General features: G+C 43.6%; 1 protein-coding gene across 2 annotated transcripts in view; it reads right to left on the bottom strand.

Moving 5' to 3' along the window:
* dpp10 (dipeptidyl-peptidase 10 (non-functional)) overlaps positions 1 to 15,712 on the bottom strand; it is a 1,734,026-nt gene that overhangs the window by 954,120 nt on the left and 764,194 nt on the right. Inside the window, exon 1 of one of the 2 annotated variants that reach the window (XM_087989192.1) lies at positions 1,295 to 1,832. The exons of the other annotated variant lie outside the window; for it this stretch is intronic. Within the exon in view, the coding sequence (XP_087845318.1) occupies positions 1,295 to 1,354 (60 nt within the window). The 5' untranslated portion in view covers positions 1,355 to 1,832. Of the gene's footprint in view, positions 1 to 1,294; positions 1,833 to 15,712 lie in introns of those variants that run through there. 2 annotated transcript variants of the gene reach the window in all.

The following is a 15,712-nucleotide window of genomic DNA, read 5'->3' on the forward strand; positions in this document are numbered from 1 at the left end:
CTTTTATGAGCAGAAGTCAGCATTTATGTTGCAGGAAAATGCATATCGAACAGCATGAATCAAATTTCCTTCTAGCACATTAACTTTTTGTACAACACACTACAAATGTTCATCTTATTAATAGGCTGTATGCAATTAAATGAAATATTCAGCAAAATAATATCACTCATTTCGGGATCACTTCACAATAAGGAAAACTTCAAGTTGTTTTGGGACCTTTTCAATCAAAGCCTGAAGTGCAAGGTGTTATTTATCTCTAGGTATTTGTTCTCATTTTAGGAAAGCGCATGGTTTCAAAGAATAACTGCGATCTAATTCATATTTATAATGAATATATTGTTTAGAAGCTAATGATGTAGAATAATTCTGTAGTCATGTCAACTACTTTATATTTGTGAGCATTAAATTACTGTGACACATTAGTCTCATTCCATTTTAATCCATAGGAGCCTAAATGTTGACAAGAAAAAGATTTGTGTGGAAAGAAGTTAGTTTTCCCATTTTCCACTATGAGAAATCAAAACGTTTTGATGAAGCATTCTGTAATCTCAACCAATCCACTTCCAGGTGTTGGTAAATCCCATGATAAACTGAATGACAAGAAATGAATTACAGCATAACATATAATGAATACAGAGCATTTCTACAGCAGTGAGACTCTGTCTTCCTTCTGGTTTCACTAGTTACACAATAACCAGAGAGTTTATAATGTATACTTATAAACACTAGCTGGTTTAACACAGCTAAATATTGATATAGGGAATCATTGCAAGCTGCTCACAGAAACAGCTTTTTTAAAATATGTGGCATACTCCTATGTAACCTTGACAAGCAAGCAAATAAGGTTCCCACACTGTAGCTCTGTCTACTGCAGTTTATGCCTCAGCTGACAGTTGCTGAAAGCACAGTCTCAAGATCGTAAATAACCAGTTTCATCTCACAAAGCAATTCAAAAAGGCACAGAAGAAAATCATGCTGTAGCTTAGAGTTACGCATGTGATTTGCTCTACCCAGGTACAATTCGGATATAAACTGTTAAGAAACTTTATATAGGTAAACATGTTTATTCTCAACTCTCAATAAAAACATAAAAATGGTAATATTGCTCACAAATCAATTAGTTTAGCTTATCCTCATTTTTAAAGAAAATACCTTCACATTTCTATGATGCAAGATGACAAACTCTGATATGACATGTAAATAAAAAGACTCACTGTAAATATCAGCTTATATGGATTATCACATTTAAAATTATTCTGCTACAACTGAAAAATATGTCTTAAGAGACCAATACCTGGTCCTGTTGCTGTTGGCTTCCCCTCCCCATGTTAGGCTGCTCCTTCATGGCTGTCATGGTAGATTTTGGGCACACTTACTCACTCGCAGTTCAGTATTAGGCTCCTAACTTGGCAGCTGATGCATGACAGGTCTGTTTCTTGAAAGCCTGGAAACTGCAGCTGAAGATAACAGCAAAGCAGGAGCAGCCCCTGAAGTTCTCACTGCCCAGCCTGCCAACCTGCTGCAGGTCTCCTTAAACAGGACAATGCTATAATGAATCGGCAAATGTGAAGAGGCGGATAAAAATTAAACTGTCAAAACACTCAACTCTAGGCAGCCCGAGTGACAAGGTGCCAGCACACCTGTGTGCTGTAATTCACATTCTCAAGGAACTTAGGAACAAAAAGGCAAGGCCAAGGGCAAACCTCAAAGCTCAGCTGCAAGCATTTAAAACCTTACTGTCATGTCAGTAAATGACAGAATCTGACAGGTAAGCTTTCGCTGCTCTCTGCTCTTCTCTTCTGCAGTGTTCACTGCCACTGATTAGCACATCTGGAGGAAAATCAAATGTCAAATTCAGTTTCCCTCCCTCAGCTGGAAGGAACCATTTCAAATGAAAAAAAGAGGGGGAGAATGATCCTGCGAGCAGCTATGATCAAACAACAGCATTAAGCAGGCCACTTAGTGATTAGTCAGGTCCTTCCTAGCAACCTCATCTGTCAGTGAAGATGCAAGTGCTGCTTCATGCAAATTAGCAGCCTTAATAAATACAGTGACCCACCATGCTGCAATGTGTATTCTTTAATTATGCCTGCTTGTGAGAAATAATGAAACCTTAAAGTAGTGAGTGCATAGAGATAGCTTGCTGCATTAAAATATCAATTAACTGATCTCCATGGAAATACATGGGAGTTGTTAGTTCAGCCTTAGAGGGCAGTCAATATGCTGTGTCTAAAGACAAATCAAACCAGGTTTGTTGTATTTTTGAAAATCTATGTTAAAAATGGATGACAATAATAATTAAATATGCATCGATGTATTTGCAATGCTAAATCATACAATATTTTAGGAATTTTTGCTTACAATGAAAAATAACTAAGAGCAAGACATTTTCAAATATTTTAAAAGCAAATTACTGTATTTAAGATTATGAAATGTGTAGATTTGAATTTCCACATAAATATTCATTTTCAAAACTAATTTATAAGATTAGCTGTACATAATGCAAATAAAGCATACAGAAGATTCTATTTATATTTTTTGTATAGTAATTGATTCAAATAAGCTTAATAGAGTATCAGCTTATTTCTGCAGTACCAGTTCCTCATTTCTGAATAATTGATAAGGTAGAGCTATGTTATTTTCTCCTGTGTTGCATTATTAGCTAAACACTTAAAAAAGGCTTCTCTCCTATTTAAAATATGGGACCTTATGCTAGTTACTACACAAATCAACTATCTTGTTGTGTTGTTCAATTTATTATTTGACTGGGAATAATATTAGCAGAAGGAGGTGAATTTAGTGTGATTGTAATATTAGACCTTGGGAAAGGGATATCAGTCTGGACTCAATTTTGTCCTCTGTTTCAACATTCATAAATGCAAACTAATCTTGAGCAATGCTTTCTTTCTTTTGCATTGGACTTTCATCATAAAAATGGACAACAGGAGCTAAGTCTGTTTCTAGTAGGAAACTGTCTGAAGTTCAGTTATCCATAACCAGGGGATCTTGATTGATACAGAGACAGATTCCCTGTCCAACTAAAGCCATTTCGGACCTGAATGGATCAGGTGAAGTGTGGGACTCATTCAGATAAATGTGGAAGCCTTCACTGAGGCTATTGTTCACCTGGAAGGAAGAAAACAGCAGTTTGTGCTGAAGCCTTCTACTACCCTGGGAGAAGTGAGATTTTAAAAAGGGGGAACTGTGGATGTAGTGAAGAAATTCAAGGCTACATTACCCTTGACTGCCACTGGCAGTAGGTGGCCATCAGTGAAAGTTAGCACGGTGGTTCAGTAATTAGCAATGTTGCTTCATAGGACTAGAGACCCAGGTTTAATTCCAAACTCAGTGACTGCCTGTTTGGAGCTTGCACATTCTCCCTGTATCTGCACGGGTTTTCTCCAGTTATTCTGGTTTCGTCCTGCAGTCTAAAGGTGTGCAGGCTAATTGGATTGGCCATGCTAAATTGTGCCACAGGCTAGCTATGGTAAATGCGGGGTTATGGGGATAGGGTGGAGGAGTAGATCTGGGTGGGATGCTCTTTGGAAGGTTGCTGAAATTTCAATGGGCTAAATGGCCTTTTTCCATTCTATTAGACATGGACTTTAGCAAGGCCTTCAACAAGGTTCCCCACGGTAGACTAGTTAGTAAGGTTAGATTGCATGGGATCCAGGGAGAGCTAGCTAATCATATATACAATTGAGAGAAATATACAAAACAGAGGGTGGTGAGAGAGAGGTCAGACTGGAGGCCTGTGACCAGCAGTGTGCCACAAATTTTGATGCTGACTCCACTGTTGTTCTACATGTGTATAAACAATTTGGATGAGAATATAGGAGGCATGATTAGTAAGTTTTGCAGATGACACCAATATTTGTGATATAGTGGACAGTGAAAATTGTTATCTAAGAGTCGAATAGGATCTTGATCAACTGGGCCAGTGGGCCGATGAATGGCAGATGGAGTTTAATGCAGATATATGTGAGGTGGCTGCATTTTGGTAAGATAAACCAGGGCAGGACTTACACAGTTAATGGTAGTGCCCTGAGGAGTATTGAGAGTGTAGTGCTGGAAAAGCACAACAGGTCAGACAACATCCGTGGAGCAGGAAGATTGATGTTTCAGGCAAAAGCCCTTCCTCAGGAATGAGGCTGGGAGCCTCGGGGGTGGTGGGATAAATGGGAGGGGGGTGAGGCTGGGGTGAAGGTAGCTGACAGCGCGATAGGTGAATAGGGGTAGGGGTAATGGTGAAGGTGGAATGGATAGGTGGGAAAGAAGATGGACAGGTAGGACAGGTCATGAGGGTGATGCTGAGCTGGAAGTTTGGAACTGAGATAAGGTAGGGGGAGGGGAAATGAGGAAACTGGTGAAATCCACAATGATGCCATGGGGTTAGAGGCTCCCAAGGCAGAAGATGAGGCGTTCTTCCTCCAGGCGTCGGGTGGTAAAGGAGTGGCAATAGAGCAGGCCCAAGACCTGTGTGTCCTTGGTGGAGTGGAAGGGGGAGTTGAAGTATTCGGCCACGGGGCAGTGGGGTTGGTTGGTGCGGGTGTCCCGGAGATGTTGTCTGAAGCCCTCTGTGAGTAGGCATCCTGTCTCCCAATGTAGAGGAGACCACTTTGGAAACAACGGATACAGTAAATGACATGTGTGGAAGTGCAGGTGAAATTTTGATGGATGTGGAAGGCTCCTTTGGGGCCTTGGACGGAGTTGAGAGAGAAGGTGTGGGCACAGGTTTTGCAATTGCTGCACTGGCAGGAGAAAGCGCTGGGTGAGGAGAGTGGGTTGTTGGGGGGCGTGGACCTGACAAGGTGGTCACAGAGGGAATGGTCATAGCGGAAAGCTAATAAGAGTGGGGAGGGATGTATATCTCTGGTGGTGGGGTCCATTTGTAGGTGGCAGAAATGATGGAGAATGGTGTGATGGATGCCACCTACAAACGCACGCCAGCACCAGAGATATATATCCCACCCAACTCGTATCAACTTTCCATAAAGACCATTCCACCTGTGACCACCTTGTCAGGTCCATGACCCCCGACAACCCACCCTCCCCTCCCGGCATCTTCCCCTGCCACCACAGGAATTGCAAACACCTCCCCCCTCACCTCCACCCAAGGCCCCATAGGAGCCTTCCACATCCATCAAAGTTTCACCTGCACTTCCACACATGTCTCTTACTGTATCCATTGCTGACGGCGTGGTCTCCTCTACATTGGGGAGACAGGACGTCTACTCACAGAGGGCTTCAGAGAACATCTCTGCGACACCTGCAACAACCAACCCCACTGCCCCGTGGCCGAATACTTCAACTCCCACTTCCACTCCGCCAAGGACACGCAGGTCCTGGGTCTGCTCTATTGCCACTCCCTTACCAGAAGAATGCCTCGTCTCCTGCCTTGGGACCCTCCAAACCCATGGCATCATTGTGGATTTTACCAGTTTCCTCATTTCCCCTCCCCTCGCCTTATCCCAGTTCCAACCTTACAGGTCAGCACTGCCCTCATGACCAGTCCCTTCTGTCCATCTTCCTTACCACCTATCCCCTCCACCCTCCCTTCCAACTTATCACCATTACCCCCCCTCCATTCACCTATCACATTCTCACTACCTTCCCCCCAGCCCCACACCCCCTCCCATTTATCTCTCCATCCCTGAGGCTCCCAGCCATATTCCTGATGAAGGGCTTTTGCCCGAAACATTGATTCCCCTGCTTCTTGGATGCTGCCTGACCTGCTTGTGCTTTTCCAGCACCACATTCTGGGATAAGGTGGGGGGAGGGGAAATTAGGATCTGCAGCATCTGCAGTCCTCACTTTCTCCCTGGGGAGTATTGTCGAACAGATAGGCCAAAGGGTGCAGGTACATAGTTCTTGAAAGGAGGCATCACAGGTAGACAGGGTGGTGAAGAAAGCGTTTGCTCACTAGCCTCCATTGGTCAGAGCATTGAGTACAGGAGTTGGAATGTCATGTTATGGCTGTACAAGACACTGGTAAGGTCTCCTTCAGAGTACTGTGCATACAATTCTGGTTGCCCTGCTACAGGAGGAATGTTATTAAACTGGAAAGGGCGCAAAAAGAGATTTACAAGAATGCTATCAGGGCTGGAGTGTTTGAGTTATAAGGAGACGCAAGATAGTTTGAGACTTTTTCTCCCCTGGAGTTTAGGAGGACAAGGGGTGGACTTAGAGAGGTTTATAAAATTATGTGGCGTAACTAAGGAGAATAGTTAATATCTTTTCCAAAGGCAGGGGAGTCTAAAACCAAAGGCATAGGTTTAGGGTGAAAGCAGTAATTTTAAAAGGGACTTGACAGCCAACTGTTTCACAGAGGGTCGTGTGTATGTAGAACAAGCTGCCAACATTTAAAAGACATTTGGACAGGTACATGAATAGGAAAGGTTTAATGGAATATGGACCAAATGCAGGCAGATGGAACTAGTTCAGTTTAGGAAAACTGGTCAGTATGGATGAATTGGACCGAAGGACCTGTTTCCATACTATATGAGTCTATGATTTTTCTATGAATGAGGATTATACTGCAGGAACACAAATGTCTGAACTTTGTCTCCTTTAGCACTGGTTCTCAGTCATGACAAGGTTTCTTCACCTCTGCCTGTAAGTATCATTCTCGAGGTAGTGTCTCTTTTTCTTTCATGCACTCACATCTCTTTCTTCTGGCCACCTGATGGTCAGGACTCTGACCTGCCTATGCAAGCTGTGGTTCATCATCCCCAGTAGCCTACATTTGTGAGGTTGCAGTACACGTATCTAGTTACACACTAACTAGTGCTCATATGTAGTCGAAACAGCCAAGCCCATTGTCATGGGCACATGATTCTGGGAGGCTGATGACCCATGAACTTGCAAAAGGTGTAATACTTTCTCTCCTCCAGCCAATGATAGCCTGGTGAAGCCTCTACTTCCAAGGGGTAAACCATTTAGCCCATGATTACCGATATTCCGCTCACCTTCAGAGGTGTCTTGTGCACTCAAATCAGGATAAATTGAGTCTAACCAATTACCGACACTTCAGTCTACTCTTCATTATCAGCAAAGAGAAGGAAGAGACTGTGCTATAAATTGGCATTTGCAAAGGAAAAATCATATTGTAATCAACAATAAAGTAATAAATTATGCCAAGGTTACATGGCTCCTGACCTCATGACAGCCTTGGTCCAAATATGGACAAAACAGCTGAACTCCAGAGGTGAGCTGACTGGTCTTGACAGCAAGGTAGCATTTAATGCAGAATGGCATCAAGCAGATCTAGGAACACAACGGGAATTGGGGTGGGTAATGAAGGCTGGTGTTATTCTCCATTGGTTAGAGTCGTATCTGAAAAAGAAACATGTTTTCAGTTGTTGCCATCTCAGCTGCAAGATATCTCTGCAGGTGTTCCTCAGGGTTGTGTCCGAGACCCAACCATCTTCAGCCCGCTTCATCTTTGATCTTGCCTCAATCATAAGGTCAGAAGTGAGGATGATTGCACAATGTTCAGCAACATTCACAATTCCTCAGATACTGCAGCAATTGTAGCCATACACAGCAGGACCTGGACAAGATCTAGGCTCACGTCGATAATAGGAAGTAACATTTGCACCATCATGTGTCAGGCAAGGACCATCACCAGCAAGAGAGAATAACCATTGCCTCTCAATGTTCAATAGCATTATCATCATTGAATTCCCCAATTCCCAACACCTTGTGGATTATAATTGACTAGAAACTGAATTGGATCAGCTATATAAATTTCGTGGCTTCAAGAGCAGAGGACAGAAATCCTGCATCTAGTAACCCATTTGATGACTCACCATGCTTATCCACCATTGAAAAGTCAGAAGTCAGAAGAATAATGGAATACTTCAAACTTGGGTGAGTGCACATCCAACAACAGTCAAGAAGTTGACTTCATCCAGGACAAAGCAACATACTTGATTGGCACCCCATTAACCACCTTTAATTTTCACTGCCAACATCTCCAATGCAGTGGCATCAGTGTGTACTAATTACAAGATGCATTATGGTATTCACCAAGGCTCCTCAAGGACCACCTTCCAAATGCACAATCTCTGTCTCCCAGGATGACATCAACAACAGATGCATTGGAATATCGCTGCTTGCAAGTTCCACACCAGGCCACATACAAACCTGAAATGGAATGATATTGTTTTTCCTTCAATGTTGTTGAGTCAAATTCAAAGAATTCACTAGCTAACAGCACATTGGGTTTCCTTTCTTCCTAAGCATGGCAACAGTTCAAGAAGGCAATTGACCATCACCTTCTGCAGATCCTGTAAAATGAGACATAGAACATAGAACATAGAAGAATACAGCGCAGTACAGGCCCTAGGGCCCTCGATGTTGCGCCGATCCAAGCCCACCTAAACTACACTAACCCACTATCCTCCATATACCTATCCAATGCCCTCTTAAATGCCCATAAAGAGGGAGAGTCCACCACTGTTACTGGCAGGGCATTCCATGAACTAACGACTCGCTGAGTGAAGAACCTACCCCTAACATCAGTCCTATATCTACCCCCCCTTAATTTAAAGCTATGCCCCCTTGTAATACCCGACTCAATACGCGGGAAAAGGTTCATACTGTCGACCCTATCTAACCCCCTAATCATCTTGTACACCTCAATCAAGTCACCCCTAAACCTTCTTTTCTCTAGTGAAAACAGCCCCAAGTGCCTCAGTCTTTCCTCATACGATTTTCCTTTCATACCAGGCAACATCCTGGTAAACCTCCTCTGCACCCGTTCCAATGCCTCCACATCCTTCCTATAGTATGGCGACCAAAACTGCACACAATATTCCAGATGCGGCCGTACCAGAGTCTTATACAACTGCATCATGACCTCAGGACTCCGGAACTCAATTCCTCTACCAATAAAAGCCAGTACGCCATATGCCTTCCTCACCGCACTATTTACCTGGGTGGCAACTTTCAGAGATCTGTGTACATGGACACCAAGATCCCTCTGCTCATCCACACTACCAAGTATCCGACCATTAGCCCAGTACCCCATCTTTTTGTTATTCTTCCCAAAGTGAATCACCTCGCACTTAGCTACATTGAATTCCATCTGCCACCTTTCTGCCCAGCTCTGCAGCTTCTCTATATCCTGCTGTAACCTGCCACATGCTTCCTCACTGTCAACAACTCCTCCGACTTTCGTGTCATCCGCAAACTTGCTCACCCAACCTTCTAACCCCTCTTCCAGGTCATTTATAAAAATGACAAACAGCAATGGTCCCAAAACAGATCCTTGCGGAACACCGCTAGTGACGGCACTCCATGAAGAAACTTTGCCATCAACTACTACCCTCTGTCTTCTTCCATCCAGCCAATTCCTAATCCAAACCTCCAACTCACCCTCAATGCCATATCTCCGTATTTTCTGCAGTAGCCTACCATGGGGAACCTTATCGAACGCCTTACTAAAATCCATATATACCACATCTACCGCTTTCCCCTCATCAACCTCCTTCGTCACCTTTTCAAAGAATTCAATAAGGTTTGTGAGGCACGACTTGCCCTTCACAAAACCATGCTGACTATCCTTGATCACATTATTCCTATCTAGATGTGCATAAATCCTATCCCTTACAATTCTCTCTAAGACTTTGCCCACAACAGAAGTGAGACTCACCGGCCTATAGTTACTAGGGCTATCCCTACTCCCCTTTTTGAACAAGGGAACCACATTTGCTATCCTCCAGTCTTCTGGGACTACTCCTGTAGACAAAGAGGACATAAAAATCAAGGCCAATGGCTCTGCAATCTCCTCCCTTGCTTCCCAGAGAATCCTAGGATAAATGCCATCAGGCCCAGGGGACTTATCTATTTTCACCTTTTCCAGGATTTCCAACACCTCTTCTCTACATACCTCAAAGCCATCCATTCTACTTATTTGTGCCTCAGTATTCTCATCGACAACAATGCCCTGTTCCTGAGTGAATACTGAAGAAAAGTATTCATTCAGTGTCTCCCCAATCTCTTCCGCCTCCACACGCAACTTCCCCCTACTATCCTTGACTGGACCTATTCCTACCCTAGTCATTCTTTTATTCCTAACATACCTATAGAAAGCCTTAGGGTTTTCCCTAATCCTATCTACTAAGGACCTTTCGTGTCCCCTCCTTGCTGCTTTTAGCTCTCTCTTCAGGTCCTTCCTGGCTACCCTATAACTCTCAATCGCCCCAATTGAACCTTCACGTCTCATCTTGAGATAGGCCGCCCTCTTCCATTTAACAAGGGATTCCAATTCCTTATTAAACCACGGCTCCCTCGCACGACCCTTTCCTACCTGCCTGACAGGTACATAATTATCAAGGACACTCAATAGTTGCCCCTTGAACAAGTTCCACATATCATTTACACTCTTGCCTTGGAGTCTACTTTTCCAAGCCACACATCCTAAGTCATGCCTCACCGCATCATAATTTCCCTTACCCCAGCTATAATTCTTGCCCTGTAGTACACACTTATCCCTCTCCATCACGAGTGTAAAAATCACCGAATTATGGTCACTATCCCCAAAGTGCTCACCTACCTCTAATTCTAACACCTGGCCTGGTTCGTTACCCAGAACCAAATCCAGTATGGCCTCACCTCTTGTTGGCCTGTCTACATATTGTGTCAGGAAACTCTCCTGCACACATTGAACAAACACTGACCCATCTAACGAACTTGAGCTATAGCTTTCCCAATCAATATCAGGAAAGTTAAAGTCCCCCATAACAACCACCCTATTACTGTCACTCATCTCCTGAATCACCTTCCCAATCCTTTCTTCAATGATTCTAGGACTATTAGGAGGCCTGTAAAAGACTCCCAACAGGGTGACCTCACCTTTCCTATTCCTAACCTCAGCCCAAACTACCTCAGATGGCAAGTCCTCATCCATCGTCCTTTCCACCGCTGTAATACTGTCTTTGACAAGCAATGCCACACCTCCCCCTCTTTTACCCCCACCTCTAAACCTACTAAAACATTTAAATCCCGGAACCTGCAACAGCCAATCCTGTCCCTGTTCTAGCCATGTCTCCGTAATAGCCACAACATCGAAGTCCCAGGTACCAACCCACGCTGCAAGTTCACCTACCTTATTTCGTATACTTCTTGCATTGAAGTATACACACTTCAAACAACTTCCCTGTTTACAGGCACCCTCCTTGGAAATTGATGCCATGTTCCTCACCTCCCTACACTCCAGGCCCTGCACCCTGAAGCTACAATCTGGGTTCCCATGCCCCTGCCGAGTTAGTTTAAACCCCCCCCAAGAGCACTAGCAAACCTCCCCCCAAGGATACTGGTTCCCCTCAGGTTCAGGTGTAGACCATCCTGTTTATAGAGGTCCCACCGTCCCCAGAAAGAACCCCAGTTATCCAAAAACTGGAACCCCTCCCTCCTGCACCATCCCTGAAGCCACGCATTTAATTGTTCTCTCTCCCTATTCCTCGAATCTCTATCACGTGGCACGGGTAACAAACCAGAGACAACAACTCTGTTTGTTCTAACTCCAAGCTTCCAACCTAGCTCCCTGAAAGCCTGTCTAACATCCTCAGCACTCCTCCTACCTATGTCGTTGGTGCCAATGTGGACCACGACTTCGGGTTTCTCCCCCTCCCCCTCCAGGACCCGGAAAACACGATCAGAGACATCACGTACCCTTGCACCTGGGAGGCAACATACCAAACGTGAGTCTCTCTCGTTCCCACAAAACCGCCTATCTGTGCCACGAACTATCGAGTCCCCAATTACTACTGCTCTGCTCTTCTTCACCCTTCCCTTCTGAGTAACGGGGACAGGCTCCGTGCCAGAGACCTGAGCCCCGTTACTTACCCCTGGTAAGTCATCCCCCCCACAAGTATCCAAAACGGTATACTTGTTCTTGAGGGGAATGGCCGCAGGAGGTCCCTGCACTGGCTGCTTCCTCCCAGTCCCCCTCACTGTAACCCATCTATCTGCCATCTTTGGAGTTACTACTTCCCTATAACTCTGATCTATGACCCCCTCTGCCTCCCGAATGATCCGAAGTTCATCCAACTCCAACTCCAGACAACAAACATTCTGGCCTCCAGGACTCACCTCTTCAACTGGAGAAAGTGAAGTCACATGGTGTGCAGGGTGTTCTAGCGAGGTGGATAAAGAACTAGTTGAGCAACAGGAGACAGAGAGTAATAGTTGAAGCGAGTTTCTCGAAAGGGAGAAAGGTGACCAGTGGTGCTCCACAGGGGTCAGTGTTGGGGCCACTGTTGTTTGTAATATACATAAATGATCTGGAAGAGGGCACTGTTGGTATGATCAGCAAGTTTGCAGATGAGACAAAGATTGGTGGAGTGGCAGAAATCATAAGGGACTGTCAGAGAATACAGGAGGATATAGATAGACTGGAGAGTTGGGCGGAAAAGTGGCAGGTGGTTTTCAATCCAGACAAATGTGAGGTGACGCATTTAGGCAAGTCTAATTCTAGAGTGAATTATACAATGAACAGAAGAGCCTTGGGAAAAGTTGATGGGCAGAGAGATCTGGGAGTGCAGGACCATTGTACCCTGAAGGTTGCTGCACAGGTGGATAGAGTGCCTTCATCAGACTGGGTATTAACTATAAGAGCTGGCAAATCATGTTAAAATTGTACAAGACATTGGTTTGGCTGCATTTGGAATACTGTGTACAGTTCTGGGCACCACATTACCAAAAGGATGTAGACGCTTTGGAGAGGGTGCAGAGAAGGTTTACGAGGATGTTACCTGGTATGGAAGGTGCTAGCTATGAAGAGAGGTTGAGTAGGTTAGGTTTATTTTCACTAGAAAAAAGGAGATTGAGGGGGGACCTAATTGAGGTTTACAAAATCATGAAGGGTATAGACAGGGTGGATAGAGACAAGCTTTTTCCCAGGGTGAAGGATTCAATAACGAGAGGTCATGCTTTCAAAGTGAGAGGTAGAAAGTTTAAGGGGGATACACGCGGCAAGTACTTTACACAGAGGGTGTTGGGCATCTGGAATGTGTTGCCAGCAGAGGTGGTAGAGACAGGCACGGTAGATTCATTTAAGATGCGTCTGGACAGGTGCATGAGTAGGTAGGGAGCAGAGGGATACAGATGCTTAGGAATTGACCGACAGGTTTAGACAGTACATTTGGATCGGCCCAGGCTTGGAGGGCCGAAGGGCCTGTTCCTGGGCTGTAAATTTTCTTTGCTCTTTGTTCTCCATAACAAGATCCTAATAATCTTGTTTGGCCTCATTAGGAATATTGTAATTTTAGTAACCTGCACTCCCACGAGCCCTCACACAAGTTTCAGGCAAAGTGAACAAAAATGAACAACGCCACCATTTTTTCTACGCCCTTTCAGGTGCAATTCTATCAATGAAAATTTGGTTCCTTGTCTCACCAATGAATTCAGAACATGTCACTTTCCTTTACCACACTCGGTAGTCGTTTTGAGTCACCCACCTCAGCAATGCCTTGAACAAAATGACATTGCCTGTTTAGTCCGAAATCATTCATGTGATTCACTCAGGCCTATGCTTGGTCAATGTTGTTGAATCTTCTTTCTTAGGGGATCTTTACTAGCCACATTCTGAAAAGAAGCATTTTATTCCATGAGCCTAGCCTGGATTTGAACCAGGATTGCAAGGATAGTGTACAAATTCACCTCTCCATGGTTACAATTTTTACCCACTGGGAACATTACTGTATTTTTTTCATTGATGTATTTTAGACAATAAGGTATTACTGAGACCACCATGTGTTGAGCAGCTGTACTACATTGAAAACTTTGATCCATACATGCACAAGCGATGATGTGTTTTGAATAAGTTATTAATGTTTATAAATTGTAATAGCTGTTTTTTCCTCACAGCACCCTTTCGCTCCCTGGCCTAGGATACTGTGCATGATCAAAGCACTTACATAATTGTTTACTCGTCATACATGATATCAGTCTAGAGTGCAATGAAAAAAAATTCAGAAAGTAAAAACAAACAAGCAAGCCGAAGCATCAATTTATAGAATATACTGTTCAAAAGGAGTAAAGAACAGAATGATCTGGACCTCCCACAAAGAAGCTATTATCATTGGAGAGCCACTCTGCTTCTCATCTTACCTCCTCTAAACCTGCTATTCATTTCTGGCCAAACCTGCCAAGCCTTGGATTTTTAGAAATGCTTAACATAACTTCAAACACAGAGGTTCATTACAACATTGGAATGACAGAAGGGGCTACGGGTATGGAGAGAGGATTTCAGGATGAGAGGACACCTTTCTGAGGAGAGAGATTTTTTTAAAAAACATTTTTTTTACTGAGGGCGGTTCACATGTGGAATGAACTTCCTGAGGAAATTGTGAATGTGGGCACAAATACAATGTTTAAAAGACATTTGGATAAGTAAATGAATAGGAAAGGGTTAGAGTGTGGGCCAGGAGCAGGCAGGTAGGACTAATTCAATTTGGGATTATGTTTGGCATGGACTCATTGGATGGAGGTGTCTGTTTCTGTGCTGTATGACTTTATGACTCTGTCCCCTTTTTTATGTCACGAGCTGTAGGAAAGTAAAACTATCCCATTTGAAAGCTGGTGAATGTGTAGGTGGATGAATGAGTGAATGATAAGACAGTAGGATGGTTAGGTGAGTGAAGTAACTTTTGTTACAGTGGCTAGGTGAGTAATGGGATGGCTAGGGTGGGAGGCAGTTGAAGGGTCAAACAGACAGGTGGGTTAAGTGCATCTGTAGATCACGGCAATCAGGTTTGATCAAGAGGGATAGTAAGGTTGAGTTATTGGGGTGGGTAGTCATTTGGTGGGGATAGATAGGCTGGGAGTTGGGGAAGAGTATTAACAAGTTAGTCTGGGGTTAGTATGGTCAATGAGGAAATTTGGATCAGGTCAGGGGTTAGATTGTGGGTCAGGGTGGGTAGTTGAGGATGGGGTCAGATTGGATTGGATCCAGGATGAGAGACATAATTGGGAAGTTGGGTAATGGGAAGATTCAAGATGGAATTGGTGCGTGGAGTGGGGGATTGTGTGTGTCTGTCTGTCTGTCTGTGTGTGTGTGTGTTGGGAATTAATTGTAATTTTTTTTCCAAGTATCAGACTAGGATTTTTCTGTCTAACCTTTTTTGGTCACTATCCAGATTTATGATTTAGAAATATCCAACATCTCCTCCTATACCTCAGAGCTAATTTAGAAGATTTAAAATTCTTCGACAATTCCTCCACAGGTCAGTGCATCAAGACTTTTCAGGATTGTGGGGCACATATTGGATCATACATTCTGTCTCCAATAGTTTGGAATCCAGCACATCTGAGCCAATAAAAACACAAAGTAAAAGGAAAAAATAAAACAATCCAATGAAAGTATTGACATAATAAGTGTGTTAAAGGTTATTTTTAACTAATATGAATACAAACTGATTTAGCAATTAAACAGCAATGAGAAAATTGTGACAATGTTTTTAACATGCTTATCATTCAAATATTTTGAGAATCATCTTGTTGACAAATTGCAGTTGCTATATTTAATTGATTAGCACATGTCCAGGTCATTATAGCTTCATCATTGCAATAAAAACATTCTACTAACAAAACTCTCCTAATCGTGTTCATCCATTGAGAAACAGAGTGGCACAATTGGAAGTGGGAAAAAAAAATTCAGTACATGCCAGATTCAGTTCACAGGAAGCCCAATTCCACATGACCT

This window comes from Chiloscyllium plagiosum, unplaced genomic scaffold (assembly GCF_037043375.1).
Source record: "Chiloscyllium plagiosum isolate Xiang-an unplaced genomic scaffold, Cpla_swu_hap1 HiC_scaffold_7, whole genome shotgun sequence".
Classification (NCBI taxonomy): Eukaryota; Metazoa; Chordata; class Chondrichthyes; order Orectolobiformes; family Hemiscylliidae; genus Chiloscyllium; species Chiloscyllium plagiosum.